Source organism: Lachancea lanzarotensis, scaffold LALA0S05 (assembly GCF_000938715.1).
Source record: "Lachancea lanzarotensis genome assembly LALA0, scaffold LALA0S05, whole genome shotgun sequence".
Taxonomy (NCBI): domain Eukaryota; kingdom Fungi; phylum Ascomycota; class Saccharomycetes; order Saccharomycetales; family Saccharomycetaceae; genus Lachancea; species Lachancea lanzarotensis.
The window spans coordinates 221,523-242,759 of record NW_019212883.1 but is presented as its reverse complement, the minus strand read 5'-3'; the positions used below and the strand labels follow the sequence as shown (position 1 = coordinate 242,759).

General features: G+C 43.0%; 10 protein-coding genes and 1 non-coding gene across 11 annotated transcripts; 5 read left to right on the top strand and 6 right to left on the bottom strand.

The window, feature by feature from the left end:
• Window positions 1-288: 288 nt before the first annotated feature.
• GEP4 (LALA0S05e02982g1_1) lies at window positions 289-930 on the bottom strand (the record flags this gene model as incomplete). The annotated part of the gene is made up of 2 exons (XM_022772201.1): window positions 289-654; window positions 742-930. 2 exons carry the CDS (start codon window positions 928-930, stop codon window positions 289-291), a joined length of 555 nt encoding a protein of 184 aa, XP_022628548.1.
• A 348-nt stretch (window positions 931-1,278) lies between these two features.
• Window positions 1,279-3,144, top strand: HEL2 (LALA0S05e02960g1_1; the record flags this gene model as incomplete). The annotated part of the gene is made up of 1 exon (XM_022772200.1): window positions 1,279-3,144. One exon carries the CDS (start codon window positions 1,279-1,281, stop codon window positions 3,142-3,144), a length of 1,866 nt encoding a protein of 621 aa, XP_022628547.1.
• Window positions 3,145-3,192: 48 nt separating this feature from the next.
• PEX10 (LALA0S05e02938g1_1) lies at window positions 3,193-4,321 on the bottom strand (the record flags this gene model as incomplete). The annotated part of the gene is made up of 2 exons (XM_022772198.1): window positions 3,193-4,160; window positions 4,252-4,321. 2 exons carry the CDS (start codon window positions 4,319-4,321, stop codon window positions 3,193-3,195), a joined length of 1,038 nt encoding a protein of 345 aa, XP_022628546.1.
• Window positions 4,322-5,299: 978 nt separating this feature from the next.
• Window positions 5,300-7,621, top strand: SHE4 (LALA0S05e02916g1_1; the record flags this gene model as incomplete). The annotated part of the gene is made up of 1 exon (XM_022772197.1): window positions 5,300-7,621. One exon carries the CDS (start codon window positions 5,300-5,302, stop codon window positions 7,619-7,621), a length of 2,322 nt encoding a protein of 773 aa, XP_022628545.1.
• Window positions 7,622-8,383: 762 nt separating this feature from the next.
• Window positions 8,384-10,579, top strand: AKR1 (LALA0S05e02894g1_1; the record flags this gene model as incomplete). Its single annotated transcript, XM_022772196.1, has 1 exon — window positions 8,384-10,579. The coding sequence occupies one exon, from the start codon at window positions 8,384-8,386 to the stop codon at window positions 10,577-10,579; it is 2,196 nt and encodes a 731-aa protein (XP_022628544.1).
• A 311-nt stretch (window positions 10,580-10,890) lies between these two features.
• On the top strand, window positions 10,891-12,840 carry LALA0_S05e02872g (LALA0S05e02872g1_1; the record flags this gene model as incomplete). The annotated part of the gene is made up of 1 exon (XM_022772195.1): window positions 10,891-12,840. The coding sequence occupies one exon, from the start codon at window positions 10,891-10,893 to the stop codon at window positions 12,838-12,840; it is 1,950 nt and encodes a 649-aa protein (XP_022628543.1).
• Window positions 12,841-13,928: 1,088 nt separating this feature from the next.
• Window positions 13,929-16,178, top strand: HMS1 (LALA0S05e02850g1_1; the record flags this gene model as incomplete). Its single annotated transcript, XM_022772194.1, has 1 exon — window positions 13,929-16,178. The coding sequence occupies one exon, from the start codon at window positions 13,929-13,931 to the stop codon at window positions 16,176-16,178; it is 2,250 nt and encodes a 749-aa protein (XP_022628542.1).
• A 267-nt stretch (window positions 16,179-16,445) lies between these two features.
• On the bottom strand, window positions 16,446-17,297 carry LALA0_S05e02828g (LALA0S05e02828g1_1; the record flags this gene model as incomplete). Its single annotated transcript, XM_022772193.1, has 1 exon — window positions 16,446-17,297. The coding sequence occupies one exon, from the start codon at window positions 17,295-17,297 to the stop codon at window positions 16,446-16,448; it is 852 nt and encodes a 283-aa protein (XP_022628541.1).
• Window positions 17,298-17,459: 162 nt separating this feature from the next.
• On the bottom strand, window positions 17,460-17,530 carry LALA0_S05e02806r. The gene has a single exon. It is a non-coding gene; the product is annotated as a tRNA-Gly (tRNA).
• A 187-nt stretch (window positions 17,531-17,717) lies between these two features.
• On the bottom strand, window positions 17,718-19,262 carry DFG16 (LALA0S05e02784g1_1; the record flags this gene model as incomplete). The annotated part of the gene is made up of 1 exon (XM_022772192.1): window positions 17,718-19,262. The coding sequence occupies one exon, from the start codon at window positions 19,260-19,262 to the stop codon at window positions 17,718-17,720; it is 1,545 nt and encodes a 514-aa protein (XP_022628540.1).
• Window positions 19,263-19,612: 350 nt separating this feature from the next.
• SWM1 (LALA0S05e02762g1_1) lies at window positions 19,613-19,954 on the bottom strand (the record flags this gene model as incomplete). The annotated part of the gene is made up of 1 exon (XM_022772191.1): window positions 19,613-19,954. The coding sequence occupies one exon, from the start codon at window positions 19,952-19,954 to the stop codon at window positions 19,613-19,615; it is 342 nt and encodes a 113-aa protein (XP_022628539.1).
• Window positions 19,955-21,237: the final 1,283 nt, after the last annotated feature.

Genomic DNA, 21,237 nt, shown 5'->3' with positions numbered 1-21,237 from the left:
TTTCCAAGGCCAAAAAAAAACCTCAGCAATTTTTTCATGCTTCCTGTAGAGCTTACTAACATACACGATATGCAGTAATAAGAGCGCATTTTCGAGGAGAACAAGTCGAAAATTCACATTTGATTGATAACGGATAAAATGCGCTGCTCAAGAGTGATACCCAACTCTCACAGCTTATCCATCCACACAGTTTGCGCTTTGAAGGCGCTTTTTTTTAGTAACAGGATGCAAATTCACGTTCCAATTGATTCCAATGAAAATGCAGTTCAAAAGTGACACCCAGTTTCTTTAACTCATCCATTCATACAATTTGCGCTCTAGAAAAGTCAGTGGTCCCGAAGGAGGTTTGACACCTTCGCGAACCCACACACCGTGACTTCCCATCAAATTGGCCATGATAATATCGGTGAAAAGCCGATCTCCAACCACAGCGATTTCCTTTGGATCATCAGTTATACTGTGTTGTGAGAAATGCTGTAAAATTTCGTCGCGACACCCGGGTTTCTTGACTGCATGACGCAGGACAGGTATTCCCAAAGTTTTTTCCAAAATGGCAGCCTCTTTCCCGCCTGCGTCGTCATTGCTTCCGGCACTATTGCTCACGATCAATAAAGACGCACCAGGATACTGTTTCCTCAGTTCACCCCACGTTTTCTGCACATCATTTTCGCGTTAGTAAACCCAAATTCGCTGCCAAGTGAGCAAGCCCAGAGGCTAAAGTCCGGAGATTCCATTTCATACCTCATAGTCCGACCACACCGTATTCGTGTGCGGATACGCGAAACAGTTGTCCTTGTCGAGTACCACGGCTTTTATAGAGGGTCCGACCGGTATCGGGAGTTGACCGAAGTTCTCAATTGTGGTTTGCGGGATACACAATTTTGGGTTAACCAAGAGTCGCAGAACATTAATCGTGCCACTGAGATTCATGGTATATGCTAAATAGAGTTATACACACCAAATGAAACGCCAAAATCACTTCAATCAGCTATACACAGTTTGAGAGACAACAAATGGTGGTCTATTCAGATACAATCGATTGAAATTGTTGATGGATCCCGATGAGATGAGATGAGATTGAAAAACTCAGTCACGTTACCAAGATATTGATACGTATACAGTGATTAAAGATTATTGGGCTAATAAAGATTATTATATAGTCTATAAAATGATGTCAAAATGACATTGAACTTCAAGAACAGTCAGATGGGCCCTCTAATCCATAGCCTGAACGCTCTTTAAGTACCACTTGGAATTCTGTTCTGGACTTTAAACGCTATGGTAATGTCTCAGCAAATTAAGTCCACTCAGAAACGCAATTTCCGGAGGACACAAGGTGCTCAAACGCGGATTGAAAAAACGGTTGAAAAAGAGCCCGGATCGGCCAGAAAACCTCCAGTTTTGGGCATTTCAGGGACCGATGAGAGCTCAGACGATGAGGATTTGTGTGTGGTGTGTGCCGAAAAGATTGTGTATGCTGCAATAGCGCTTTGCAACCATGTGGTGTGTCATGTGTGTGCATTCAGACAACGAGCTTTGTACGAGAAAAACTCGTGTTTGGTATGTCGAACTGAGGCAGACGATGTGATCATTTGCCAAGACAAAGATGCGAACTACGGGTCGTTAAAGGAGGGGGGAAAGTTTGAGGAGGTCAACGAAAAATACGCATTATTGTTCGTGGAAGAAAGTGCTGCCCGTAGTACTTTGAATCTGCTCAAGTTCACATGTCCGTTTGGCGACACAGACGTGGATTTTGGCAGCTACAAAAAGTACAATCAGCACTTGAAAGATGAGCACGGCAAAACGCTGTGTATGATTTGTGCATCCCACAAAAGGGCATTTCCTCGAGAATTGAAAGTCTACACGACGAACCAATTGCGCGTTCATCAGTCTAAGGGAGACTCCAAGGGGTTCACGGGCCATCCAATGTGCACTTTTTGCTCCGGACAGCGATTTTACTCCGAGGATGAGCTCAATGTTCACATGCGAGACAAACATGAAAGGTGCCATATCTGTGATCGCGTTGATTCTTCAAAACCACAGTATTTCAAAGACTACGATCAGCTTTTCGAGCATTTTAAAGCTGCACATTATGTGTGCACTGTTCAATCCTGTTTAGATAACAAGTTTGTCGTCTTCGAAGACGATTTAGATCTACAGGCCCACATTTTGAAAGAACACGGCAGTATTTTGGGAAGTGGCAGTAGCTCTGCATTGACAAATGGTGGTCGTCGTTATCAGTCGCGACTTTCGACATTTCAACAGCCCCCAAGGGATTCGGGATCTCAGCAGCGCTCAACTCGAAAGAAACCCACTAATGAGGATGATTCCGATTCACTTGTGTTGAAGAGCAAAAGAATGCACGAAAGAGCAAGAAACTACCTCAAATATTCTCATAGCGACTACGAACAATTCCTCGCCATCAATGAGGGATACAAGAATGGGATGATTACAGCCGAAGACTTGTTCTCAGCTTATCAAACACTTTTCCAGTCCGCAGAGGCAAATACAACTCTACTCTTATATGACTTCTCTGAGCTGTTCTTCAAAAACTCCAAGAACTACAAGGACCTGCGCGCGGTGTATGACAGAGAGCAAGAAAAACAAGACAGACGCACTAATTTCCCTTCTTTGAGCTCGTCTAGTCCGAACTTACTTGCCAGAAATGTGGTGAGCGGGAAATGGGGGGCCACTGGTGGATCGGCTAAACCAGCTGCTCGTCAATATAACTTTCCCTCGTTGAAGAAGCCTTCGGAACCGGCTTTCCCTGTCCTGAAACCTACACCTGTTTCTCATAAAAAAATCAACACTATATCGAGACCTAGTAGTGCAACTGGCACACCGAAACCTCCTTCAACAGCTGCCAGCGATTATAAACCGACCTATCTGCAAGATAAAAAATCCACATCCAGCTCCACAACGTCACTTGACCGAAAAATGTTCCCACCGTTGCCAAAACCGCAGAAACCTACTTTCCGTGCGCCTCCAGTGAACAAACCAAACATTGCAAATCCGTCACAATGGGGCAAAGTTCATGAGGATGCATCCACCACACTACAAACGTTTGATGCAGACGCAGCATCATCTTCGCATGGCAAAAAGAAGGGCAAGCAAAAGCAGCTTCTATTCCACATTGGCATTTAGTAGTTAGATAAAAAGGATAGACCTCGCGTTTTTGATTTTCTTTTAACGTTATCTTATCGGTAGGATGCTTTCCATGCGACACGTTTGTCGACATAGAGGACACTCGGGCCTTTTTTCAGACCAATCCAGAAGGCAACTCCAACAAAAGACATGCCCACATGGTCCGCAACTGGGATCTGTCATCCACTCTAAACATAAAACGCATTTTCGGGAGCTTTCTTTGATGAAGGTTAATTCTTCAGTATTTTCAAGGTGTATGTGATCAATTTGATCATTAGAGGGAATTCCAGACAGTACAAGCGATTGCTGATCAAGAGCAGTTTTGTCTTTTTTCTCATCTGCGTCGAAAAAAGATTTCGTACACCAATTCCAAAACTGCGGCAGATCCTTTGAGATTATTTTCAAAAGCAAGATACTGCCCAGAATTCTATAAGTCTTATCGCTCGACTGTCTAAACTTCTCTTCCGACTCATCGATAGCATGTGCACCGTAGTATCGCAGGCCGAAAATACGCTTTGAAATGTGATAAAAGGATCCCTTGAAATAGAAGATAATCAAATGGATGTCCGTAATTGCATTGAGAATTACTTGCAAATCGTGACTTTCAATAAGTTGTATCAGCCATGAAAATCTGGACGGTACGACAGTAAGCTGCTCGTTTGCGTCTTGCTCTTCCTTATCCAAATTTTTGGCTTTGTTGTAAATCCTGAGGAAATGTTTGAGAGTTCTCGAGAGGACATATGGCAAAAGCGTGTAGGATAGTATAAACAGTAGACGCTGTTTAGAAGTAGTGGCTCTTTGGCCCTTTCTGTCAAGATGCACCAAACTGACATACTCTTCGCCCAAAGTTCTTTTCCCGCGAAGGGTCGTTAACCCAAGATACACGATTTTCGCGGCAATACCTAACTCTGTGCCGTATACATTAGCAAAGTACTGACCTTTTAATTTTTTGGCCAAGGTTTGAAGCTTCGTCGTCAGCAGAGTCTCAATCTGTTCATCTTTTTGATGAGATTGAACTATGAACAGGTTATATACAGTTAGCAAGACAGAACCGGCTTAACCGGTGTATTTTGTACCGGGTATTTGATTAGTTTCTTAACAACATACCGATCGACGCAGTATTAGCGACCTGAAGCCTACGGGCTGCGGTCATGGCAGAGCGTTTTGACAACTTCATGAACAATTGACATCAAGCTTTCTGGAGCTTTAACGCCTATTTAAATTAGTTAATCACTTTTTACAATAATGTCGCGCAAATGCGACAGAAGAAGAAGTACTCCTCACAGGTTTTACTCTATAAATCTCAAAATATTTGCTGCCTAATGGTCTTAGAATGAAGGTTTTTCCAATCAGAGAACATTAAGTCAAGTTGGTCAGCGTTGAATGGCTTTTTTGATATTGACTTTTGACGCATTCTGAATGAGAATAAATGCAGACCGATTGCACGGTTGGATGAGAATTGTAAATAAGTTTAGTAATGTAAACCGATCTTGTTTAGGTGACGATTGTAAGGGAACAATCGTAATTATAAAGACATTTCACACCGCCCAAAAATCTATCTAATTCGAGATATAAGTACTAAAAAAAAAGCTCTTTTGAAAACCCAGCAGTACAGTTTCAGTGATACTAATTCTCGAAGATTACTAGCTCCCCCTTTATACCTTCGAATATGAAATGACAGCGAGAACACCTTTCTCATCACTTTCTACCCCGGTGTCGCTGTCGCCCTAAAATTATGTGTGGCTTATATCACATTCGTGATCACCAAAATTCGTTTTCTCATATTCTTTTGGAGCGATTGAAAGTCAGAAATCAGAAACCTTGAGGCGCAATGTCACACCATAGTCTCATTCATCTTACCCGTTGTTTCAATTACAAATTGAAGGCCCGAAGGACCCAACCACGATATTACGGAACGCTTATAATGAAAGCATCCTAACCATTCTGGTCAGCTCAAAAATTTTACAAACAAGAGATAAGACTGTTCTCGGAATATCAGAATGGTCTGGACGCTTTTGGTGGAGTAGGGCCTTTCTAAGTCACGTGGACGTTAAATTGCAAGTATCTACCTAATATAGGTATAAGTTGAACACTCATCGCAGAGCTGCCAAAGGAGTAAGAAGCTAGCAACTGGTTGATCCTCTCCATTCTAAGGATGGGAGATGTTGATATCCCAAATTTGGAAGCCCTGCAACTAGTCGGTTCAAAAAAACAAGATCAGGAAAACGAGAAAAACAGGCAATTTGAAAATTGGACAGGTAACGACTTTATAAATGGCGTTAATCAACTATTTCAAGAGAATCAAGATGCAGCGGATAAAACTTGGAACGAACTTCTTTTGAAACGAGCATTGGATGATTATGCTGAATCTCGGGATTTTACAATTACCAAATTTCGTGAAAACATAGATACTGGGCTCACTATTCTCTCTTCATGCGGACTGTGCACTACAGACATCGTTTATCGCTGTTTCGAGGGACGGGAGGCCGTGGATTTGCTCGTGCTCGAAATAATCAAGATTTTAGAGCTCCAGAACGACAAGTGGGTTGATATAGACCATACAGACGGATCTGGATCGGACAATAATCCCTTCAATGGACCTGCGGGATTCACCTCATTTTTACTCACGTTGGCTGTAGAGCTCGTATCTAAAAAAAATTTGGAGTTCGAAAAGGTCAAGTCGTTTGTTAAGATTGCTGTTTTGAGAGCCCATGGCCAGATAGAACCTATAAAATTGTTGTATGCAATGGCTGAAAAATACGAACAACAATTTCGAGCTGAATTGCTTGAGGTCTTCACATCATTACTCGAAGAAGGTAACCAACAAAAGGGTCTCATAGAGGCTTACCTTCTGGCTGTCGTTTCCGTTCTGAAAGCCCTTTACTTGAAAACGACTACTTTTTGCACAGAGCTTTTCACAAGCGAGCAATTTCAGGCTGTGGCTCAACCGAACTTGTTCAAAAGCAGTGAAATAACCGGCTCACTACTAGATTTAATGTCAATCGCTTGTATTGATAGCGTGGCAAGAAACTACATTGCAGAGAATTATTTTATTCTGCTAAGCGAATGTCTTAGTATCGAAGCGTACAAGTTTGCAGCGACTTTAGTCTTACTGAAAACTTGGAATTTTACCAAGTTGAAGGGTGACGCGATTGACGATATGGCCTCAACGCTCATACACCAGCTCAACGTACCCCAGAAGCAGAATTCAGCGGAAAGTCTGAAGCAGGATGAATTGGCTATAGAGGGTTTGGCTTATCTTTCATTGAAACTATCCGTCAAGACGCTGCTACTTTCAAGTTTGAGCCTGCATGCTGCTCTCGTTGATTACCTTCGCGTAAAGACCACTCCCAACTCGATGTACTACGGTATTCTGGTGATTCTCGGTAACTTAACAGAATCTCAGGACCCCAATGCATCCATTGACAAGTCTATACAAGGACTAAAGGATCGCGCCGAGCCGAGTAACATTAAAGCACACAAAGAGACCGAACCGATCAAAGAAGCGACAATCTTGAAATTTATTTCAGACTGCATATTAAGTCGCGACGTGGTCGGCCATGTGAGAAGCCATATAAAAATAAGGAAAATGCAGGGGACCGGCTCACATCATCAGCTTCTGAGATTGATTTACAATGCTGCCAAAAACAAAGCTTTTATCACAACCTTGGTATCACAGGGCAGCGTTACTATCTTACTTGAATCTTTGGTGCTGCCTAGCATTCCTTCGGAAGTGAGGATCTTAGCTCTGCGGGCCTTAGCAAGGATTCTGACGGCAGTCGATCCTAAACTTATTTTCAAAGAGTACTCTTCTCTAAATGCTCTTCCGTTTCTGTTCGAAATTCTCCCTGATCCAGCTCTGTCCTCCGAAAACTCTTCACAGGTTCAAGATATCTACGAATCTTTGTTGGCATTGACAAATCTCGCTACTTTATCGGAAAGCTCTGCGCTTTGTGACAAAATAGTGTCAACTCCCGCGTATTGGATCAAACTAGAGAACTTGATGCTCGATAGTGTGGTGGAAATCCAAAGATCTGCACTCGAACTCTTTTCAAACATGATGGCTTCCTCGCTTCGTGTTGCCGTCAAGTTTTTTAACTTCCAAAACCCTTTGAGTGTGCGTAATTTCAAGATTCTTGTAAAGCTTCTGAATTTGGATGACAGAAAATCTAGATTAGCTGTTGCAGCTATATTTGCGAACATAACCACCTCCGTTCCTTTCATTGCTGAAGAGCTTAGTCAACAGGCGGATTTGATGAAAAATGCCATCGAGATTCTACATGATCAAAAAGACGATACCGAAATGCGACATCGTCTCCTTGTCCTTCTCGATGCATTGATGGACTCTGGGATTCACTCTGAGGTATTGTCATCTCAAAGATCAGAACTTAAAAAGGCTTTGCTGGAAGCTCAAAAAGCGGAGCCATCCTCTTCTCAATACAGCGCTTCCATCAGCAATATGATAAGCAAGCTATAAGCTCAACCCGCATATTATTGTGGCAATGATTTGAGTGTCTCGTACCTCTTATTCTCTCGACTTCGACTGTTTAAGATCAAGACAACGCAATGACATCTGACGACTTCGGTCTGAATCGGGTCGCACATCACAAACGCCGTAATTGGTGAAAAAGCATCTGTTTGAATGTTGAACGAAATAAGTCAACGCAATTAACTTCATGCTACATGTAATACATTGAGACCCCGTTATGATTCATTTTCATGCAAACAAGTTAGAATTTGTATTGAAAATTGGGCCGCAAGTGTTGATTTAGGTTTCGTTACGATAAGAATTTTGACGTCAAAGGTTCAGAAACTACTAATCACTCGTTTTCATACACAGGGGTCAATAATGACTGCTGAAGTCCAGACATCTGTCCATTTCTGTTTGATATTACAGGCACAACTTTACTAAGGTGACTTTTTTGATCACAGCTAAACTATATACTTCACATTTACTGATAGAATAATGCACCAAAACCGACAGAATAATGTACAAAAACTGACCGAATGGCTTCAATAGGCCCTGAACAGTTCGGGATCTCTCTTGACTTCAATACATCCTTTTACTGACGCGGAGCTTTTGACTACAGTGACACATACGTATGATATGATCTTTAGATCAATAAAGGTGAATGATTTTGTTGAACAACGAACGCCTCGCTACAGGTCGTTCACACAGTAGTAGTTAGCATCTCCCCAGATCCTTTGGGCATCTTACTAGCCAGGTTTACAATTGAAAATGAACACTCCAGAATCCCAGGATGAAATCGAGGTTGATAGCGCCGCTGGAAGTGTAAGTGCTTCCATCTCATCGATTGAACCAATAGCGCCAACGAACGATGATGAAGGCCTAGTGGAGAGCATATCAATAAACGATGGTGAAGAACAGCTTGAAACAGAAGATCCTACTTTGGCCAAGTACCGCAATGCATGCCAGACTGGAGATCTTGTGACGATCCGAACGTTGGTCGAATCCGGTGTAATTGATCCAAGACATGATTATAGCGATGAGGAAAGAGTTACCGGTCTACATTGGGCCTGTATCAATAACAGACTGGGGGTGGTGCAATATCTTCTCGATAATGGAGCTGATATCAACTTTGCGGGCGGTAAATTAGATGCAACGCCCCTACATTGGGCCGCCAGGTACGGCTATGTTTACATCGTGCATTACCTACTGGAAAAAGGAGCTGATTCAAGGCTTCTGGACAAACAAGGTTTCAATCTTTTGCATCTATCAATAAATTCTTCGAATGTGATGCTCGTACTTTATTGCCTCCTTTTCATTGTCGGCGATGACATCAGCATCGATTCTCTAGATCCAAGTCATAGGACACCGCTTTTGTGGGCCGCATATCAAGGCGACTCTCTATCGGTCAAAGCATTGCTTGAGTTCAAGGCGGACTCTTCAATTGTCGACTCTGGTGGCTTTTCACCTTTACATTGGGCTACAGTGAAGGGACAACCTCAAGTGATCAAAGCCTTGATCGCTGATGGCGCTGACTGCTTACAAAAGACGAATGATGAAAAGGATTGCTTCATAATATCCAAGGAGTTGAACACAGCAGAAAATTTGTCCCTTGCTCTATTAGAAAATGGACTCAAACCAGACGGTACCCCAATTGTAAAGTATCTAAGAAGCCCACAACATGCGAAGCTCGTTACTTTTATTGTACCATTCTTTTTATTGGGTATTATTTTCCAGCTTTTTACGTCACTGCACTACCTGCCGGCAGCTCTACTGTCAATACTCACAGGACTGGGGATGATTCTGGGGTTAAAAAAGCTGGTTTTCCCGTCATACGCTACCCAAATAGGCGGCAACAGTTTTTTGAAGACGCCATTTTGGTCTGGAATTTTACTAGGAAGCATAGTATGGGTCCTCTATGTTTGGCTATCCAGGGTTGCGGCTATTACTTTTGAAGAAGAACCCTTTTTCAACCTTTTTTTCCTTGTCTCTGCAAGCGCATGCGTCGTGTCTTTCTGCAAATTGCTGTTTTCAGACCCCGGCAAAATCTATAAAGAAGAGGATCACGATAAAATCCGCGAGACAGTCCAGGAACTTCTTCAAGCTGGAAAGTTTGACACACGTCATTTATGCCTCGAGACCTATGTGCGGAAACCGTTAAGGTCAAAGTATTCGAGGTTCAGTTCGGCCTTGGTGGCCCGGTTTGATCATTTTTGCCCCTGGGTTTACAATGATATCGGGTTGAAGAACCATAAGCTGTTTTTGTACTTTTTGACTTCTTTGATACTGGGAGCAGTTACCTTCGCCAAGGTTTCTTTCGAATATTTTGACTTCTTCGAGGACCACTCCAAAACGGACTTCAAATGCGGAATTTTCAGCGATGAAGTATGTGCTGGACTACAGCTTGACCGCTTTGCATTTCTTGTCATGGCCTGGGCACTTTTGCAAGTCGTTTGGGTGACCAGCATACTTATCGCCCAGATTTTCCAAACCTTCAAGGGCATAACCAACCACGAGCTTAGTGAAAAGTCGCGGAAGCTACATGGACACAATGATTCTATCGAGTTTTTCATGACTACACCTACTGATCTGATGGATGAAGACGAGTTGAATTCTTTGAACCAAGCCCCGGTAAACGCCAACGACAGCAGACTAATGAAATCGCGCACATGCTTGGGTACTGCATGCAGGTTCGTTGGTCTAGACCAGCTTCCTGTAATTTTTTCCGGTGTGATCAGACGTCAAGCTGGATCCTCTCCAGCGACAGTCAAAAAGTTTGCAACTGATAACGGATGGAAGACCAACCTGAAAGATTTCTGGCTTCTCAGCGACCGCACCGCCCCGCTCTGGCAACGGATTTTGTTTTCTCCGCGCGACTTTAAAGCCTTCTACAATAATACTGAAGTTGACTACAGAACACTCTACACTTTGCCCGAAGCTACACTACCGTTAGAAGAAATGGTCTAGTAAGAGAGGAAAAAAAATGCGTGGACTTACGAGAACCACAGTTGTTTTCTAGATTTGTCAGTTTGTTGAAACAACCCAAGGTCTAAGACTCATCCAAGATGTCATCGAAACTCGCGTTTTTTTTTGATGCGACGCGTAAAGCAGATGCTACGCGCAGACGCGTAAACTCGACTATTCCGTAAATTGCATCGAAAAAACCTCGAATACCGTTGTACGAAGGAGCCTTTCAAATTTGAGCCTGGTCAAGATCAAGAGATGTTGTAAGCCTACGCTCGAAGCGGTTTAACAGCTCGGGAACATCGCTCGTATCAATGGGTATCCAGGGCCTGCTTCCTCAATTAAAGCCTATTCAACAGCCTGTGACTTTATCGCGATACGATGGTCAAACATTGGCAATTGATGGGTACGCATGGCTACACAGAGCTGCACATTCGTGTGCTGAGGAATTAGCTCTAGGTTTGCCCACCACACGGTACCTAGAGTACTTTGCTAAACGTCTGCAAATGCTTCGGGGCCGTTTCCATATCAATCCGTATGTGGTTTTTGATGGCGATGCTCTAATGGTGAAAGGAGACACAGAAGTGAAGAGAAGACAGAAAAGGGAAGAAAATAGGGCCAAAGCGTTGCAGCTTTGGCATTCTGGAGATAAGAGACAAGCGTTTGAGTTTTTTCAGAAATGCGTAGATGTAACACCAGAAATGGCCAAGTGTATTATAGATTACTGCAAGGTGCAATCAATACAGTATGTGGTGGCACCTTTCGAAGCTGATGCCCAAATGGTGTATCTGGAGAAGGAAGGTCTGGTGCAAGGAATCATATCAGAAGATTCAGATCTTCTAATTTTCGGATGTCGCAAGCTGATTACAAAACTTAACGATCATGGTGAAGCGGTTGAGATTTGTCGTGACGACTTTTCTAGTTTACCATCCAAATTCCCGCTTAGTGAATTGACTCCAGAGCAATTGAGGATCTTGGTCTGTCTATCAGGCTGCGACTACACATCCGGAATTCCGAAAATCGGACTTCTGACGGCAATCAAGTTGGTGCTTAAATTCAAGACCATGGATAAAATAATCCAAAGTATCCAGCGGGAGGGTAAACGCATCGTACCCACGGAATTCGCAGATGAATATAAGCGAGCAACGTATGCTTTCCGGTTCCAACGGGTTTTCTGCACCAGGACCAATGTTATTACCACACTTAATGCGGTACCCGAAGAACTTGTAACTCGTGAAGAATTGTTCGGTTGCATAGGGAAAGTCATACATCGAGAGGAATTGATCAAACGAGCAATTGTCAACCCTAGTGAAATCGACCACGAATTGCACGCAAAAGTTGCCAGAGGAGACTTAAGTCCTTATAATTTCGAGAAAGTCCTGGTGAACCGTGAGCGGAAATTGCAAATTACAGCCAAGTCCTTGCCCAATATTTCAAATGCGCCTGTGAGTATAAAGTCGATTGATTCGTTTTTCGCCAAATCTGCTCAAGTGACCGTCTCTGCGGTGCCTGAAAACAGCGACGCTAAGGTTCGACTCGCACTGAAAAAGCTGGAGGAAAAAGCAGAACAGAGCGAAAAGAAAGTAAAATCTACAATTGAACGCCGAAAATTATCTCGCCACGACAATGCATCCTTGCGTGTTGACTCTGGTAGCAAGTTTTTCACTCAATCTCACAAATCTTCAGAAAGTTTGGACGTTACCAGCAGATCTCTTCTAGCCATCAATGATGAGGCTAATGATTTGAAGACGGAAATAGAATCCCCGATTGAAGAAGCAGGCTTCCCCGTAGCACCTGCGATGACACCTGCGACCACTGACGCTGACATTTCACAAGAAGACATACCGACGGAAATCCCGAGTTCGATGGCATCTACAGAGATTCCAAGTTCCATGATCCCTACGCAGACGGATCAAGATTCTACGCCATTCAGCGAAGAGGATTCTGAGATCTTGAGCGAAGTGGAAGACACCACGAAAGCGGACAAAGTGCAGAACAGACAGTCTAAAAGACACTGTGCATCCTTGGCAAGCCTGCGTGATACTTACCAGTACCAAAGAGCGCCACTAACGCCCCGAGATCCCAATGTGGTTTCTACAGGTGCTATGGGCAAGACAATGCGGAAGGCAGCAACCACCGAGAGAAAACGTCCCGCAGTGACCAGGACACACTACATGGCGTCACCATCATCGTCTTCGACCTCTGTCCCGCGTCCAGCGAGACGAGCCTTGAGTTTGTCGGAGTTTATTTATCGAGGACAGTAAAAAAAAACTTTAAGGTCCTGTGAGTTACGTAGTTGTAAGGAAAAGTTAAGCGGGTTTGATACAAGAAAAAAGAAAAGACACGGTATCTCGGTGCTGTGATGCTGGTACGCTGTCAAGTCTCTTTAGCATCTAAACGGAGCCTAGTGTTACCTAACGAGAGATCATTTAGTAATAAAGCGTCACATCAAATCACGTGTCTCTCCTTCTAACGATTATGAACTTTCGCAACCAACAAAGCGAACTGCAAAGCCTGGGGCACTCCGTTCAAACAGTGTTAAATACAGTCAATAATACTTACATTACATTTCTCAGTCTTTTCTTTCCGTCAACTGGAATCCCGCATGTGAGTTTTTCTGCCAAATTGGGGGCGCCAAGTAAAGCTACCATTATACAAAATTCATAACCACGCCACCACACCGTGCCAACAACAAATCAAGAGTATTTCGCATCCAAAAACTAACGTACCTTACTCTTCTTCCACGTACTTCTTTCTTTATCACTTTTATATTTTCGTGTCGTCGTCCCATATATTGTATCATTAGATACGTATATCTTTCTATTTTCCTTTTTTTCTTTCCCGTCCCATAATTATCATGCCATTATTTCCTAGCGATAATATTAATCAACGGGAAATTTAAACAATCGTCGCTCAAACCTTCAACATTATTCGAACAAAACTACCTTATCTTTTGATTGTATCAAATCCTACAAGATAGATTCAAAACTGTACTTGTTAAGTGATTCAAGGCATTGTTAACAGTCTTTTTACGGTTCGAAAAGAGCATCTGGACGCCTTCAAAACTGCATTTTAACGTTTGCGAAAGTTTCCGATATAAAAACGATTGAAGGGAAAGAAACTCGATCAGTTTTTGGCATTTTTTGATACTTCTAGACTAGTTGTAGTGCCCTTTTTTTTTTTGAGCAGAATACCAGTGTGCTAAGACCTCAAGATCAGTACTTGATTCACTTTTCCATTTGGTCTGTTAGTCGCTTTAGTGAGCGACATCCGGACTTTTCCCTACTTTTGATACAAAGAAGGAGTTATATCCATCAGGATTCAGGAACAGAGACTTTCCTAGGTTTCTAAAATGGCATCCAGTACGTCTTTTAGCCCTGGATTAAGTGAAGCCGAAGTTTTTTTGGCTTCGCTTCACTCTTCGGAAAGCGGTGATGAGTACAAGAGCGATCACTGGGACGTCAACTCTAAAAACTCGCCCATGGGTAGCGTGAGTAACAATTACAACAGCAATCGTAACCACCAAGACGGTATTTGGAGCGAAAGTACTGCCGGAACACTGAATTTGACCCCGGAATCATTTCAAGAATTCCCGCTAAAACCGCAGCAACAACAATTTGACCAGCAAGTAGACCAGGACACAAACATAGGTCGTGGCAATGGGGCTTCCTCTTCAAACGGTGCAAACGTTTACATCAAAACTGATGAATCGCCAAGTTTTGCGTTCGAATCTGGTGAGCTCCAGGATTTCTTGAAAACTGAAGATCAGGAGGACCTAGATTCTTTGACATTTGGTTCACTCACAGATTCTGGAAACGGCAAAGTGATGAAACCCAGACGTGAAAGAGTGTCCCACAACGTCATCGAAAAGAAGTATAGAACCAATATTAACGACAAGATCTTGCAACTGAGGGACACAATTCCAACGCTTCGCTGTGCTGTAAAGCGTGCCACTGGAGAATCATTGTCGCAAGAAGACTGTGAGGAGCTGGATGGATTGGAGGTAGCCTGCAAACTCAACAAGGCTTCGGTCCTGATCAAAACTATTGAATACATTCGCCATCTTGAAAACAAATGCACTACTTTGAAGTTTGAAAACACAAAACTTAAATCCGGCCAGGTTTTCACTACTCCCGAAAGTGACAGAAATGTCTCCAGCAGCGCAAATGACTTCATTATGAACATGTCCTCAGGTGTGTCGACTCAGCACGGTACACCCTATGCTGCAGCTTATCCGGAGAAAAAGGAGTCACCTTCCAGCAAGTATTTGATGGCAGGACTTGCTATGACAATGGGTGCATCATGTTTCGGCGATGGTAACGATTTTGACAATGCAAAGAGCTTAATGTCCATGCCTATAATGCATTATTCCCCGGGCAGCGGTCTCACATTTTCTAATGCTAACGGAGTCATTAGCTTGCCGACAGCATTTCTTTCTATTCTTCGAATTACGATGTTGCTTGCAACGGGTGTCTACTTTATCCACCTCCTGACCAACAAGTTAACTGGGGGGAAAGAAAAGACTCATGAATTGCCGCTGGTGCCGTTCACGGATACGGTGAGCTTCACTGACTACTCCCAAATCTTTGAAACATTGAAGAAAACCATGGTCCTCAACCGGCTGAAATATCCTGTCAACTCTATTGAGAGAATTGAGTCCGAAATTGTCAACTGTTTTGCCCTCAAATACTACCGCTTCAAGTTCCCTGTCAAGATATGGAGTGATAAGCATATCCTTTCATCTTGGTCTAAAATTAAGAATCAAGTGGAGTTGGCCAATCAGAGAAGTGGCGGGGCATTAAAAAATGGATTAGAATGGAGTATGATTACAAACGTTGTTACCAGTGCAACATCAGACACCCTGGGATGCGAGCAGCTTGAAGAAGCCATCATTGAGAATGGGCCATTTACGCTGAAGGACTTCATTCAATTCGTCAACGATTCAATGGTGAAATATAGGAGTGATGCTGTAGTTGTGAGCTTGCTTACTGAGCTAAGCGCCGCTGAAAGTCCTGCAAATGAAGTCGTCGAAAAGGTATTTGAATCCAAGGTCTTCAATAATGCAGATCTACAGACGTCAACCGAAAACCTGACAACCTTGAGCTCTTTATTCGAACCAACAGAAAGGAATGTGAACCATCTGCTAGAATTGGTAAAACAGAAAATGAAATTGGGTAAACCAGCGGGCGACCAAATACTAGTCCTGTACTCCAGCATAATAAGGAACTCACTCTCGAGCGGCCATGTCAAACAGGCCTGTCTCTGGGCTTCCAAGATACCACCAAAGCTGATTGCTTCGGAAAATACTTCAATTATAGGTGTTGCTGCCGCCCTCCTAGTTCTTAAAAACCTGTTCGCAACACCAATGCTGGAAGAAGTGCAGGAGAATCGTCTTGAGCTGGATGCCTTGATTGGGAATGTCAGGATATGGCTTGGAAATGATTCAGACTCCAGCTTGAGCATAGATGCACGGGGCAAACTAGTTGATTTTTGTGTGGATTCTGCACTGGCGTGCGGAACTAAGCAGCTTGATGAAGACACAGATGTGGAAACACAGAGTGAGGATTTGAGCGATGATGAAGAAGTTGGTTCAGATCTTTGAATTCGTTGTTATTTAAAAGGGCTTTCAAGAACCCATGGGTACTGGGTTCATATATGTAAAATAGACAATTAGGCCAAGTTTGTAATGGATTAGACGACACGTCTAAGCAAGGTGCATATAATCATAATCAAGGCGTACGTCGAAGTAACGACAGAATTGATACTTCGAACACTATTCCCTTTCCACCATGTCTTCAATATTCATAAGCTATACATAATGCGGTATCCAAACTACTAAAGAAATCCCATCGACCCATAATTTGATTTGTCAAGCCGAAACGAGTGCCTCGGCGATTACAAACACGACACCATTTTGAGCTTCGTCTACCAGCTTCACTTCGATGCTCGCAGCACCACCCCACCTTGCAGAATATAATCTGTATTTTCCGTCCTTTCTTGCCAACAATAAATCTCCCCCGTTTTCGAGGCCACTTGGATCCAACAAGGACTTTAGTACAAAGGAAGTGCAAGTTCGTTCATTCAAGGCGTCTTGAACTATTTTACCGTCGTTGTTGCCGACCATTGTCGCTATGTGGTGTTCCACATAATTTCTGATATTGTTTCTGACTGCTTGTTCAAGAGCCTCTTCGTCAGAGGTCTGTGCCTCCAGCGTTTCCACATCAATAGGAAACTGCCATGGTTTCTTGGGGAGATTTTCGATTGCATCGTTGGACGGAGCGAAAACCACAATATACGTAGTTGGATCGCTGATCATGCTTGACAAAACAACGTCATCTCTCAAATATCTTGAGAAAATACTGATTTCGCTATAAGAGGGTAGCTTCGAGTCCAAACAAACTGGATCCCAATTTTTCTGTGATGTCCTACCATTTTCGTCCTTTTGGTCTGTTAGCTTCTCAGCAGAATAAACTTGCTGTCTTTCGCTATCCCTCTTGTTCAATGACTCATTTTCGATTATACCATTCACATTCAGCGGGAAAACATTTTTAGCATCTCTAGACTCTAAAATATGACCTCCTGCAGGCAGCTGGCGTTTGTATTTACCAGTTTTAGGGTCAAGTATTACATCAAGATGAGCAACGTTTTTAGCTTCCATTAAGCTGGCCAATAGACATGTTACTAAACAAAAAGCTCGTTTGTCGAGGTTCCAAACTTTCATTTCCAGGATTCACTCACAAGCGTTCCAGGAGCTAGCTAAAGGTACTAATCTAGTTACTTTCTGTTACTTTTTTGAGGTAGGATTGGTCAAGGGTCGACTAATCTTCTTGAGAAAGAAGGTTCATCGTCTTGATTATAATGTTTAGGCAAAAAATAATAGAAATGCGCAAGCCCGGAATCGAACCGGGGGCCCAACGATGGCAACGTTGGATTTTACCACTAAACCACTTGCGCAGGTTTTTAAAATGGTGAAATTAGAGGACGTTTATATAGCGTCATTAAACCCATCTGCTCATGCCACAATATCGCTACACAGTTCTTTTGTCCCTTGTAGGACAGTTGTCCATTCTTAGCACCGTCATAACGATTTATCCGTTGATACATTTCTTTCCTTAGTTACGCCATATTATGAATAAAGTAATTACCCTTGACCATGATCGAAAATGTAATTTCTCGTCAGTAACGTCTCCGTAGACTCATTATCATGGGAGCAGGAATGTTGATCGCTGTTATTCGCAGAGTCTTCATTCTTATCGTCCTTTGAACTCGCAACGCTCGACTTATGACCACTTGTAACTTCTTCCCGCTTGGATCCCCGCAGTCGCGACTTGAAAGCGCGCGCAGGCCTGGTTATCATCCTGAAGCCCTTTTTGGGCCGGCTTTTCTCGACATCGACCGCAACGGAAATAGGTTGGGAATGGATCGAGCGGTCGTCAATCATCGTGCTATCGTAATGGTCGTAATTGATCTTGGGATCTACAAAAAACCTGTCCCGGTTATTGATTTTTCTTCCCAAAACCGTTTCCTTGCTATAAGCCCTCTCGCGTTGCTCTAAAACACCGATGAGACCCCAAGTATTAACGGTCACCAAGACATTCAGGAATATCAGTACGCATCTCAACCATTTGCAAACACTTTGCGGCGTGGCGCTCGTGAAAATTCGGACGCCAAATAACAAAGCCATGACTCCCGCATTATAGGCCAGCAATAATACGAGTTGATGGTAGTCGCCGAATATGTATTTCAATTGCGCCCACCACGACAGATCTTTATTCGACTGTTTGGGTCGAAGTGTGAATCCGTAGTTCTGCCACACGAAAGTGGAAACTGCTAATGTGAAAAGAGCATAAATGACAAGGTCGACCACTCTAAGCACTATTTGAAGAGGTTCGCTACTTCGCTGTTTCGCCCAGAGTCTTAAACCCATCAAGAACGCCTGGACGGAGGTCAAAAAAAGTCCCACAGCTATGATTTGTCTGTTTCTATTGCTAAGTATTGTTGGCACCCATCGTCTCTCAGTCTTTTGGTAGTTGTGAAACATGTAGTAAACGATGTGGAGCCAATTCAGGTTGCTGATCAAGGTAGTGAAAAAGAACATAACGTTGAAAAGCGTGGAGTCTATCACTTTTTCGTCGAATTCCACAGAGTTTTGATAGTTTTCATTGTACTGTCCCTCGAATATCGAATGCATGGATTTACTCAAAATAACCGTGTGAAAAATAGCTGAATAGGTAACTCCCAGAAACACCATTTTCTTACGACTATTGTGGTTGTTTGGGGGCAGTAATAATAATACGAGCAGAAGCATCCATGAGCCCGCACATACAGCACACACTGCAAAACATATCAGCAAGTTTGCAGAAGAAAAGCTGTTTTTCCCGATCAGTAACGACGGTACTGTTCCTCCCTGACTTACCGCTTTACTGCTCTCTGCAATTAGCGTCTGCATCAGTGATGTATGAACGCTGGTCATATTCTGATTTTCGTCTCCTGTACAATGCAGGAAAAAAGCCGGTGCGTAACTAGTTTGGAAGTAAGACTGTGATTCAGGAGTGTCTTGGAGTGTAAAGTTACCGCTATTGAGCATTCGAGCTGTACAGTTCGGCCACTTTCCAGCATCAAGTTGCTGTTTTAAAATATCCATGACCAGCTCCAGAGACGTTACATTCTGCCGCAGTAAAGACATATCAGTTCTCCAAGTCCAAGACCAGATTCGCGCTGGTGATAGACCACAGGTTACCAAATATGTTCGGCTTCTTTTTGACTGGAGTAGAATTAGAGAGCTGGCATCCACTTTAGATTTAGCATTGGTATCATCATTGGATACGGAACGGTTAGTGAATTCTCGTGGACTTAGCAGCTGGAACAAGACATTTTGATGCTCTTTGAGGCTCGATGAGCACCTTTTGGTCGTTTATGACATCCAGAAGTTACTTATATAGCCTTTTGTATCTTTTTTGCCCCCCATCCGGGCTTTCTGAGAGCGGCTGGAAAAAGATTAGAGCTGCTTTTGGAGTTGACTTAAAGGAATTAGAATCACCTTGGCTTTAGCTCGTCGAGCGCGAAATCTCGCCACAATCCTAACTCGGTCCTTTTCGATGCAAATAGAGAACCTAGCGCCGTAGGACTCTCTACTAATGGTGGCATTGCTGTCAATTGGCCGCTGCAGTCTACTTGCAAGGGATGAAACTGGTCCCAGTCATCTTCGTCGTGAAAGTAATCCCAAAATGGATTGATAGGTACTGACGTATTTTCAGAACGCAACCCATTTGTGGCAGTGTGATCTGGTGACATGAAAATGTCCTGATTCCAATCCAAGTACAGCGAGTGGTGAGGTTGCAACATATGATGGCTTTGAAAATATGAGTCCCGGTACATTATGGCGAGTTTAGGACGGTTGGAATTGGGACTAAATAGGCGATTTTTCCACTGTCCTGTTTCGAGTAAACGTCTATCTGGTTGATATAACCTGGAGATGATCGGCTACTATATTGAAGTTCGGAATCATCATGCACGTAAAGTATATACTACAGCTGCCACCTCATTGCGATGTCAGCCGGGTAGGCGGTCCATGCTGCTACATCAAGTGTTTGAGAGGTTCTTTGGAAGCTGACGAGCATTTAATGTATCTCTACGAATTTCATTTTAGTATTCTTTGTTTGTTGGTAGACCCAGAGTTCGAAAAGTCGCTGGCTTTTCGTGTCATATCGAAAATTTGTTATGAACGGTGCTGCAAGAGCAACTCGAATTGAAGATATCCAACATTGCGGTCTCTCGTTAGGCTAGTTAACGAGAAGATGTGAGATATTCGTGCGATGAGTATTGTTACATGTGACCTTGATCCTGATCATTTAGGCCTAAGATCCTTCTCATACGAAATATGCAAGTGTCAGCGTCAGCGAGGTTGAAATAGACCAAACGAAAGTCATCCAAGAGCACTGACTTTGAAAATATTTGAAACCAATATGGGTTCCAAGCTGCAAAGTACTTAGTTAAATAGCATAACGAGCGCTGCTTACATGCGAAATTTGTTGCCCGAACCTAAAGTGGGCAACACAATATGCATTGTGCCATGATTCCATGTTCGGATTGAATTTAAGAGTGTTTTTGATTTTGACAGAAACGATCACGACCCTACAGATTGATCACTGTCAAGTATTATCAGAGGATATGGCTACAGAAATGAAAATCATGGTATTCTAAAGCTGCAAGTCAATGCAGCAGCTTCATCGATTGCCCTTAATTCAAATCTCCTCATTGCGGTAAACAAGACAAAGTCAGGGTGGCAATTGTTGAGATTTGGCGATGTTTCAATCTATCATGACGCTTTCCACAGCACTTCGAAAACGACCCAACTTCATATGTAATCCAATCCCGAATTAGCAGCTGTGACTAACGCGCCCAAACGTTCAAGTTTATACAAACAATTGCAAAATCCAGCTCCTTACGCAACTCTCTATCTACGGGCTCTTCAATTCGCTGGGTTTCTCGGCATGTTCCAAAGCATTTAAATACACACTACTGAAGCAAATTACAACAGATATTACAGATTTTAACAACTGGAACTCTGATCTATGCAACCAGTAGCCCTGCTAATTCTTATATGTGGTTTCTCAACTGTCGAGATATTTGTCTCGAATAAGTCGTATATTATAACCTCG